Source organism: Leucoraja erinacea, chromosome 11 (genome assembly GCF_028641065.1).
Source record: "Leucoraja erinacea ecotype New England chromosome 11, Leri_hhj_1, whole genome shotgun sequence".
NCBI classification, from domain to species: Eukaryota; Metazoa; Chordata; class Chondrichthyes; order Rajiformes; family Rajidae; genus Leucoraja; species Leucoraja erinaceus.
The window spans coordinates 49,762,201-49,773,373 of NC_073387.1; the positions used below are offsets into that span (position 1 = coordinate 49,762,201).

General features: G+C 39.7%; 1 protein-coding gene across 2 annotated transcripts; it reads right to left on the bottom strand.

Annotated features, from left to right (window-relative positions):
* Window positions 1–3,428: 3,428 nt before the first annotated feature.
* camlg (calcium modulating ligand) lies at window positions 3,429–10,520 on the bottom strand. 2 transcript variants are annotated; one of them, XM_055643230.1, is made up of 4 exons: window positions 10,331–10,520; window positions 7,949–8,412; window positions 5,547–5,612; window positions 3,429–4,679 (listed from the first exon to the last, which is right to left on the bottom strand). In XM_055643230.1, exons 1-4 carry the CDS (start codon window positions 10,473–10,475, stop codon window positions 4,488–4,490), a joined length of 867 nt encoding a protein of 288 aa, XP_055499205.1. In that variant the 5' UTR covers window positions 10,476–10,520; the 3' UTR covers window positions 3,429–4,487. The 2 variants fall into 2 exon arrangements, with proteins under 2 accessions (XP_055499205.1, XP_055499204.1); XM_055643229.1 differs by having other exon boundaries at window positions 7,949–8,415.
* Between the last annotated feature and the right edge of the window lie 653 nt (window positions 10,521–11,173).

The following is an 11,173-nucleotide window of genomic DNA, read 5'->3' on the forward strand; positions in this document are numbered from 1 at the left end:
CCCATCAATCCACCTTGTAGTACGAGTGGGATTGATCTGGTCAGTAACTTAGTGGCCTTCTGATATGGTCGTGGAATTAGGATGAAACAGCCCTACAATCACCTCTAATAAATCCAAAGCAGCACAGCAAAAACATATTGTCCTAACATGGTGACTTACAGCCCATTGGCACAGCCATTCAATTGTTACTTATCAGTTTTAGTTATATTCCCAGGTTTAATAACGGAAAGGTAACTTTAATGGAATTTATAAAATTTCTGCTCAATAGTGTTTATGTTGATAGACACTTTTTTTCTCGGCTTGATGCTCTAAGGAAGCTCATGGCGTTAGAGAAATATATCGATCAATTATTGGGTGACACAGAAGCGCAGCAGTAGAGTTGCTGCCTTGCAGCACCAGAGACCCTGACTACGGATGCTGTCTGTCTGCCCTGCATCTGTCAGCAAACAATGCCTTAGGGGAAGATTGTAGATGAAATGGGTGTGGAATCTCTTCACTACAATTATTATCAGGGTTTAAAAGAAACTCTGCTCATCAAAACGTCAAGAATTAAATCAACAGGTTTAGGTGGCACAGTGGTAGAGTTGCTGCCTTACAGCATCAGAGACCCGGGATCAGCCCTGTCTATGGGAGCTGTCTGTACAGAGTTTGTACATTCTCCCTGTGACCCCGTGTGTTTTCTCCGTGTGCTGCAAGTTTCCTCCTACATTTCAAAGACATGCAGATTGCTCGGTTAATTAGCTTCTGTAAATTGCCTCTATCAGTAGGATGCGAAACTGGGATAACATAGAATTAGTGTACGGGTGACTGTTCGTCAGCCTGATCTCGGTGGGCCGAAAGGCCTGTTTCCACGCAGTATCTCTAAATTAAATTAGAAATGAGACAAGGAGAATTTTCTTTATCAGGTTGAAATGCCTTGCCATTTCCGACTAAAATGGCTGTGGATGCATGCCATGGACATTGGGGAGACCAATATGAGAGTAGGACAACAAATTGAGTTAGAAGATACAGAAAAAAGCTGGAGAAACTCAGCGGGTGCAGCAGCATCTATGGAGCGAAGGAAATAGGCAACTTTCCAGCACGAAACGTTGCCAATTTCCTTCGCTCCATAGATGCTGCTGCACCCGCTGAGTTTCTCCAGCTTTTTTCTGTACCTTTGATTTTCCAGCATCTGCAGTTCCTTCTTAAACAAATTGAGTTGGAATATCAGCTGCGATCATGTTGAACTGCCCACTCCCACTTGTTAATTAAATCTTCCATTTATCTTGACATTTGTGGGATTTTTTCCTTTCTCTCTTACTTCCTATCTTTAAAAAAAAAACTAGAAGCAGAACCAATCTACAATTGATAATATTAACAATGTACGACTGATATACATGAAATATTTATAATATGTTTGCTTCTAATAAAAATATATTTTTTAAATCTTCCATTTATCTGTGATTTTGACTGCTGTATTTTTTGTTTTCTTACAGCCTCTTCTGTGATGTAATATGCAGCGTGAAAGCAACTAATTGTCCAGGTTTCAAAAAGATGCTTTAAATGTGGAAGAATGTGACCTGGTCACGAATGAATCTAATGCCAGCCGAGACCAATAGCTAATTTTGTGTATCTCAATTAAACAGATATACATGGGATGTACAAATGGAAAGACAGCCGGGTAATCCATAGTTTATGTGAAAAGAGACCAGTTCAATGCCAAGATTATTAAAATAAAGATTACCTATTCTTTTCAGTCAAGGTTGAATTATATTGAATTGTATTGTACTGAATCATATTGAATTGTATTGATTTAAATTGTGGGTAAAAACTCAACTCATGTTGTATATTTGTAATCTAAGACTCTGATTTTAATAATATCTCATTATACAAAATATACTTCTTTTCAGTGATAGACACAAAGTGCTGGAGTAACTCAGCAGGTCAGGCGGCAACTCTGGAGGAAAAGGATAGGCAACGTTTTGGGTCGGGACCCTTCCTCAGGCTCTTCTTTAGATATAGTCCTAACCCGAAATGTCACAGATCCGTTTCCTCCAAAGATGCTGCTTGACCCGCTGAGTCACTCCAACACTTCATGTCTATCTTTGGTATAAACCAGCATCTACAGTTCTTTGTTTCTACTCTTCTTTTCAGTGTTTGTTGGTAGATCATTCCCAGACTAATGAAAAGATGTATGCAATAAAAACACTAATTATCTGAATCAGTAATCTGTGTAAAATTACTGGGCTGTTTTTATTTGTAAATACTCTTATTTGTAAGCTTATTTGTAAGCTCTCGATGCTCGGCAAAACTAGAAAACTAGAAACTATAATCTTGTGCACAATCTGATCAAATTTATTGAATAACTAAAGATAAAATTCCAGTCAATAACAAACAAGCTGACAAATGTTGGGAATAGAAGAGTCAGGAAGTCGTGTGCAGCTTTATAGAACTGTGGTGAGGCCACATTGAGAATGCTGTGCACAGACACAAAATGCAGGTGTAACTCAATGGGTCAGGCAGCATCTCTAGAGAAAAGGAATAGGTGACGTTTCAGGTCGAGACTCTTCTTCAGACTGAGAGTCAGGAGAGAGGGAAGCTAGAGGTATGAAAAGTTTCAGAACAAATCTTAGAAGTTCAAATTGAACCATTACGAGAAGGATGTGGAGGCTTTGAGGAGTTTACAGAAGAGATCATCTATTCCTTGCAAATGAGAGAAAACACAATGAAAAACAAAATCAAATTTTGGGTCTAATGGAATATCAAGGATTGAATAATAATTTCTGGGACAGAGCAATGGGAAACAATGATGTGGGTACAAACTACACGAAGTGCATTCATTGCCATTTGCCAAATTCAGCCTAAGCAACTGTTGCAGGCGCAACATGTTTTTACGCTGAGCAAGCAATGCTGTTGTTTTTGACACCAACAGAATGATTTAAATCAAAGATTCAAATAATCAGCAGTCCCATTAACAAAGTGCAAATGTTATATCACGCCACTGATTTTTTGGTCGTATGGCTTAAGGGCTCATCCACGGAAACGCTCCTTCCTACTTGTCAGTAGTGTGATAATGTAGTTTAACAATGTGGCAGCTTTCCTCTGCTGCACAGTTGTTTTTTGGGGAGCTGCTCACTACTTCCACGTGTTAGTTTTGGCAACACTCAAATTATACCATCCAGAACAAAACCTCCTGCCATACTCCTTCATCAGGATATATTTGTAAGCTCCACGCATGAACATTTTAATGTTTTTCAGCACCACCCTGTGGGAATGATTCACAATTTAACGAGTGAGCGAGCGATCTCTCCTCAAAATGTCTATAGCAGCGAAGGTTGAACTTGATATGGTGCCTCACAATGAAGTTAAACTCCGATATGTCTTCCTGTATAAAACGACAGGAGCCGACTTTGAAAACAATGGGCATCCAGACAAAAGAAAATCGAATGTTTGGATTATATAACAAGATTTTATTCAATATTCTAGCATTTAGCTTATCATGACATGACATGCTCTGTAACCATTAAAATAGAACAAAAAGGCATTTTTCCCTTCACATACAATGCAAGCACGCGATGCATGGAGAAAGAAACTCACTGGATGCCCTGGTACATAACCACCTAGCTGATTCACCTGCCTCTTTGCTGGAGGGGATAACAGACTTCACAGGCTTGAATAAATGTTTCACCTAACACTACAAAGTCGCATAAAGGTAAAATCATGGTGTTGACTGCCAAATAACGTATTACACTAGTGGCATGATTTTACTAGATTAATTTATGCAAACAACTAAACTAAATATGTAAACTATTAGGTATCTAACTTAATGGATTTTGAATTGCACAATATAAACATTCACTCTGCTCTACAATGGCTTATAGAAAACGCAAAGTCTAATATAAATACAAAACCTGGGTCAAATAATTTAATCACAGTGAAAGAATAACAAACACACTAGACAGTAAATTCTTTCCAGCCAAACACAGTCCCAAATAGTGGAAAAAGATCAGACTAGTAGACTGTCAGTCATTAGTAATGTCAACTTTTTAAAACAGAATAATACACAGATGTGGCAAAGGCTTTGTTGTACTCTGCACTTTAAGTTACAGTCCCTTTTGCATTATCAAATGGATTATTATGTCTATGCAGGCAAGATGAGGTTCTTGTTGTATGCTGAACCATGTTATTATAATTAGATAGCACTAACACACCATTTAATGTCAAATTTTGCAAAATGAATTAAAGGAAAAATGTTTCCTGAAGTTTTTGATAATGCCTTTGAATGTGGTTTTCCGACCACATAACTCACTTTTAAATTTAATTTAATTTTTCCTTCAACCATTTTTCTGGATAAAGTGATTTTAGGAGGAAAAACAACTGAGCCTGCAACAGTGTGAAAGGTTAGTGCCTGTTAAATTTAAAGGAATGAATGGCAGACAGTGCCTACTGCAAAGTTGGATGAGACAAAGCTTTTCTTCATTTCCATTCCTTTCCCGTGCTAATTGGAGTCAAGGCAAATGAACTCCAATTAAGGCAAGGACCTCATGGGAAAAGATGAAGGTGAAAAAGTAAACACAAAGATCTGCAAATACATCTCCCATTTTTCCATACGTATCCATTGAGCGATTGATGACATCAGCTGGAATTCCAGACAGAAGTAGGGCTGCAGTCAATACTGTTGTCTTCACCTTCTTCTCACTCTACAAAAAGATTAACATTGATCAGTGCCTTTTCCCTTTGCTTTTGTCATTCTGACATTCAATCAAACTTCTAATGGCAAGTTGAAAAATGACCCAGCTGATGTGATCTTAGTTGAGGTGCCACCAATATTGAAGGGAATGGCAGCATTAACCACACACAAACTATCAATTAAGCCGATTATTAATCCACAGTATCATCCACCAAGGAGACAAAGTAATAATAGGATGATGCCCACTCATGGGAATGTGCAAGTATAAAAAACTGATTAAAAGAGTTGCATATTTTTTTTAATCAGTAGCTTTGCAAGTTAAAGTCCTTGCATTACAATGCATGAGTAACATGTGACCTAGAACACATAAATGAGAGAGCTGTAAAGCAGACAGATTATTCACTCGCTGACAAACAATAGTAGATTATTATTAATGTCTAGTGATTTTTTTAGGGTTATTTTTACTTTTTTCAACAACACAAACGTGGCACAGAACACTTAATTATGCAAAAGTTGATACTCAACTCAACGATCGCATGGCTCATCTTTAAATCAGTTTTAACCAAAGAATTTCAAACATTTGTAATGCACATTATAACATCATGTTTTCAAGAATTCAAATGATACAAATCCATCCTGGGTTACTGCCAGCAAGATGCTTTAAATATAATTGGGTAATGAATTAGAACACATAAATTGCACATTATCCATTTATTGTATTTATTTCTGCGACAAATTGGAAGTTGGAACTCTGTCCAATCTGAAATCCATTTCATTACTTTCTGTAATATAACGTACTAATGGTTTCATTTTTTAAAGATGCATTATACTAAATTCAGGTCAAGCATAAAGTTATAGTCCAAGAATTATATCTTACCTTAGGAAAGTACTTTGATAAGCCAATATATGCAAGTTGAAGAGTCAGAAAGGGGGCAAAAATGGCCTGGAAAATATTTTTAAGAAAAGATTAGTTCGGGAAAAGACAGCTGTCTGGGGCTAAATTGAATGACTTGATAAACGGCCAACACTACTACATTTGCATCTGTTCCAATTCCTAAATTCTAGTGCCAATGAATGTGGCATTATTAATTGTAAGATTTCAGAAACATTGGCTCTAATTTTGCAGTTTGCAAAACTGCTGCCAGCAACTCCTGTCATGTTTATTCTAATGCACACATTTACAACATGCCAAGGGACCTTGCAGTTTTACAGCATCAGCTTCAGCAGTACCAAAGATGCAGAGCTGGAAGATTACTAACTTTGGACATGGCAGTGCGACACTGTTAAAGAGGTGCAGAAGTGTGAAAATGTAAACCTCCAGATTCAGGGACATTTCCTTTCCAGGTGTTATCAAGCAACTGAACCATCCCATCACCAACTAGAGAGCGAGCCTGACCTACCATCAATCTCATTGGAGAACCTAGGACTATCTTTTAGCGGGCTTTACTGGACATTCGCTTGCACTAAATGTTATTCCTTTATCCTGTATCTGTACACAGTGGACAGTTTGATTGTAATCATGTAGTCTTTTCACTGACTGGATAGCATGCAACAAAAAAGCTTTTCACTGTACCGTATAAACTAAACTAAACTATGTCACCACAGTCTGAAATTTTCAGCAATTCTTTGGCGAAGACTGCAAAGCCTAGACCATTTGAACAACTTCAGGATTAAATCATGTGCAAAAATTCTAATGCTGTCCCCACTTTCAGAATGCAACGCCAGTGCACACCGTAGTTTTAAGGATGGTAAAACTACCGATAAAATGTCAAAAAACTATATCCACACATTTGAAATATACTTCATTTTCCAGATGTAGCATGCACAGATACTGATCCAGGTGTTATATACACTCCTAGCATTCCCCAAAAAATGACGAGAAGTAGGGACTATAGTGGTGCGAAGGTGCACAACGCTCCATGCACACCCGCTCAATGTAAGTGAATAAGTAAAACAAGAAGGCTGAACTTCAGCAGGGTATCTAGGGTAAATGGGATTGCAGGTGAACAGTGCCTTGGTCAAATTCCCTCTGAAAAATTGCATTCAGTCTTGTCTTTCAACATGACTCATGAGAATATTTCGGGCTCTGTAATTAAGAATGCAGAGTGGTGTTTTTGGTTAAAGGGTTAATTACAAGGACAAGTTACATAACCACTGACTTTATGCCTTAAAATAAAAGCAACTGGGGTCCTGTACATAAAATGATACAAGAAGAAAAAGTATTTATTAACTGACAATCAACTACAAAACATTATGCTTCACTGCCTCACTGAAAACTTACTTTCCTTACTTTTTCCACAAATTATATACACAATTCCACCAGCAAATGTGATAATGTGATCTTTAATTTACTGTTTTAGAGATACAGGTAAAGATACAGCATGGAAACAGGCCCTTCGGCCCATAGAGTCCAGGCTGCATGTCTTTGGAATGTGGGAGGAAACCTGAGCAATCGGAGAAACCCCAAGCGGTCACAGGGGGAACGTGCAAACTCCACACAGAGGAATGGCACTGGAGCTTTGCAAACATATATCATAAATAAAACACAAAGGACTGGAGTAAGCGGTCAAGCAGCATCTCTGCAGAAAATGGACAGATGACGTTTTCGGCCGGGACCTTTCTTCAAACGCAAATACCTATGTGTTCTCAATCAGCCTTCAGGCAATGCCAGCAACAGGTCAGTTTGCACAAATTGTCAAGTGATGTTTCGAGTCAGGACCATTCTTCAGTCTGAAGAAGAGTTGCAACCTGAAAAGTCATCTGTCCATCTCCCTGATGAAGGGTCCCGACCAGGAACATCACCTATCCATGTCGTCCAGAGATGCTGCCCGCTGAGTTACTCCAAGTCTCAACCTAGTAAACCAAGAGTCAAGAGTATTTTATTGTCATGTGTTCCAGACAGAACAATGAAATTCTTACTTGCAGCAGCACAACGGAATATATAAACATAGTACCCTGTAAACAATACAAGAAACAACAGGAAAGTTCTATACCCACACACACAAATAATAATAATAATAGTGCAAAAAGACAAAACCAATGCCTCAAAGTCTACGTAGTTAGGAGCTTATTTGGAAGTTGTAGTATTTAATAGCCTGATGGCTGTAGGGAAGAAGCTGTCCCTGAACCTGGATATGACAACTTTCAGGCTCCTATATCTTCTTCCCAATGGCAGTTTCTTGTGTCTAAATCTCACAAATATACTGGTACACATTAAAAAAAAAATCCCCTTTAACAAATATAAGATTCTTTATGCATGAAACCAGGTGCAGTACTCACCAGATATTTGCACACAAAGATTCTAACCACTAAGGCTAGAAGAGCGCTACCTACTAAGCGGAAGATCCGGAATGTACCAAACTCCTCGGCTTCACTTCCATTCTCCTGACCGGGCTTCTCGCTCATCAGCTGATTCCGAAGCTTCATTGCTTCATCGAATCGTGATATATATTGCTCAATGCCGCGGCGGGGAGCCCGCTGAACCTGCTCCAGCGGAACATCTGGTTTACTTAGGTCCCGACTTCCTGGGTCTAAATCATTGTCAGCCTCAATACTTTTAAATGAGTCTTTTCCATCTGCAGGGTAGAACCCTTGGTTCTCTGTTCCATTTGTGTAGTGAATGGATGTTGCTGAACCATCAGTCTCGTCTGGAATTCCTGGGGTTCTTTTGGAAAAGCTCGAAGTAAGCAGAGATTCTGTTTTCTCCAGCTCATACGGCGGAAGGGAATCTGCATGGTTCCCCTCTACTACATATAAAGGAAATTAAGATAGATTATATTGATCTTTCCAGTGAGTATGATGAAATACATTTTTAAAATATGAGTAAAAAACCATCAAGACTTAATTTTTTATATAAGATCGTTACAAGATTGCTTCCAATTCTAAACCCTCTCATTTCCACATCAATAACATGCTGAATCTGATAAATAGCTTCTGGAAGACCATAAAACATGAATACCACATTTTTGTTACATTTTTACAGAACTGCTAGTCACATTTCCGTACAGGGTTCTTATTTACTGCATTTTCTATATTGGCACCGGGCTATTACAAAATTTAATATATTTACATTTTCACTCCTTTCCTAAGCATCTACAATACAGATATTCAAGTGCTGAATCAGTAATAGGGGAAAAAAAAGTAAAGTATGCTGCCAGCAAAAACAAAACAGTTGTAGTCATATTTATTTCATTCAATATAATTATTTGTCAAGAACAAAGAATAAAATTGTCGTCACACCTAGATTTATCCACACAGAAGACACCTCAATTAAGGATTTGATAAACAATACAAGTGAAACAGATTACAAAGCCACAAGTAAGAAGTTGTTCATGTTGTCTGGCATATAGGCAATGCATTTTTCATCACCTTTACTATTCCAAGAGTGTTGTTAGCTTGCATCCAGAGGTCAATCAGACATTTAAATACAGGAACGTAATTGGTTTACTGGAATTGCAAAGACATTTGTGCAATGGAGTCAGCCAGCCAACTATCCTGAAAATTAATAATTTATTTTTATTGCAGGATGATAAATCAGATAAACACTCCCTCATAACTGATCAATTGGGAGTTCCCAACTAAAATGCGGAATAAAATATTTTTTTTATGACAGCTTTTTTCTTTCATTTGTCAATTTCCAAAGTCTCTTGTGGTTCTCTAATTCCTAATTAGAACGGCATCTAACCCATTCGGCCAGCGTAGTGTAAATAGCGTTTCCTAATTTATCCCTCGTGTTAAGTGCACTTTATGTTATGGAACACAAGGTATGGCATAACTGCCGTACTGCAATTAGGTAGAATTACAAATATTCAAACTGCAAGTATCGAGATTTAAAGTACATTCGGTTCTGTTGTTGCTGCAAGATAGTTCCATAAACAGCCTTACTTACAAATTCAAAAAAGGTAATTGCTCTATTTGGAAATTTGTCAAAAATCGCTAATTTCAACTAACATCAGATTTCTAACTATATATTGGCTACACACAAAATAACTGCAACACTGCCCAATGTATGATAACAGTGAAGAAATTTTGTAAAAATGCATTATCATAAATGTATAAATTATGGTATTGTTAAAGTACAACATTTTATACTTGATTGATTTCAAGATGGAAAAAATTAGATGACAAGGTTAGCCTCGACGGAACTTGTGTAATCCATTAAGGAACAGGCAATCAGAATTTAAATTAAGGCATCATCTTCTATTGATCCCATCCTCTCACTCAATGGTATATTCCTAATCCCTTTGTGTTCTCAGGTTATGGATAAAGTGATCCAGCTACACACGGGTTTCACGGAACAAGTTCTCGGTATGCTTGATTTTTCTTCCAGTGAGACTCCAACCGTCCCTCCAATTTTGTTTTGCACTGGCATTGGTATAACACCAATGCTTCACCAAATGGCATGAGGTCCAATGTTCCTGACGGGCTGCGCGGTTCATGCAGAGACTAGTGGGTGTGTTTGACTGTTGTTTCGCCTGCTATTGTCTGCTGACGAGCCTGTTGCCAGTGGCCAGGAGGGCCGTTGCCAAGGGACCCGTTGCCAAGGAGCCCGTTACCAGGGGCCCGTTACCAAGGATCCAGTTGCCAGGGGACCAGCACCAGGCCTCGCGCCCTACTCCCAGCCACCCCACCCCACCCATTCATTCATTCATTCACACTCACCCGCCCCGTTCTTGTTGAAACCCATTATTCGGTTCAGCCGATCCTCCGAGTTGAGGAGCAGCTTCCTCCGGCGGAGCTCGGCTCGTCTCCGCGCCGAACTCATCTTCTTCTGATCGCCGCCGCCGCCGCTGCCGCCGATCTCCATGGCCGCCGGCCGGATGTGCGGCGCCGCCCGCCAGTCCAGCCGCACTTCCGGCGCGCCGTGGTGACGTCACAGGGCGCCGTGGTGGCGTCACATGGCGCCGTGGTAGCGTCTGTGCGCCGTAGACACGTCACAGGGCGCCGTGGTGGCGTCACATGGCGCCGTGGTGGCGTCACTGTGCGCCGTAGACACGTCACAGGGCGCCGTGGTGGCGTCACTGTGCGCCGTAGACACGTCACAGGGCGCCGTGGTGGCGTCACTGTGCGCCGTAGACACGTCACAGGGCGCCGTGGTGACGTCACGGGGTGCCAATCACCTTCCCCCCACACAATGTGGAGAATAATCTTTGCTCTATATATTCTTCTTTTGTGTGCATTTTTCATGTTATAATCTAATAATTCATTAATCAAGTTATTTATTATTAATAACAACGATTATTAGACAATTACTATTAAATAATTTAATAATCATGTTATTTCAAAGGTTTCTTTATCGTCTGCCTCAGAATTCTCTGCTTCAGAAGGCAGTGGAGGCCGGTTCACTGGCTGCATTCACAAGAGAGATAGATAGAGACCCTTCTCCGTGGATTGTCACCTTGTCGTGGTGGAGAAGCTTGTGTGGACCTGAGATTCTGCGAGCGATGCCGTCTGGATCTATGCTCCTGGTAGGGCCACCCATGGCGGTGAGGTCGAGGGGGAGGT

Excerpts from the sequence above, each read along its gene's own strand:
- camlg (XM_055643229.1), bottom strand. The coding sequence starts at position 10,475 with ATGGAGATCGGCGGCAGCGGCGGCGGCGGCGATCAGAAGAAGATGAGT. Across the intron at positions 8,416-10,330 it reads TTTCAACAAGAACGGGGCGG|TAGAGGGGAACCATGCAGAT; the intron begins GTGAGTGTGAAT and ends CTTTATATGTAG. Across the intron at positions 5,613-7,948 it reads TCTTTGTGTGCAAATATCTG|GCCATTTTTGCCCCCTTTCT; the intron begins GTGAGTACTGCA and ends AATATTTTCCAG.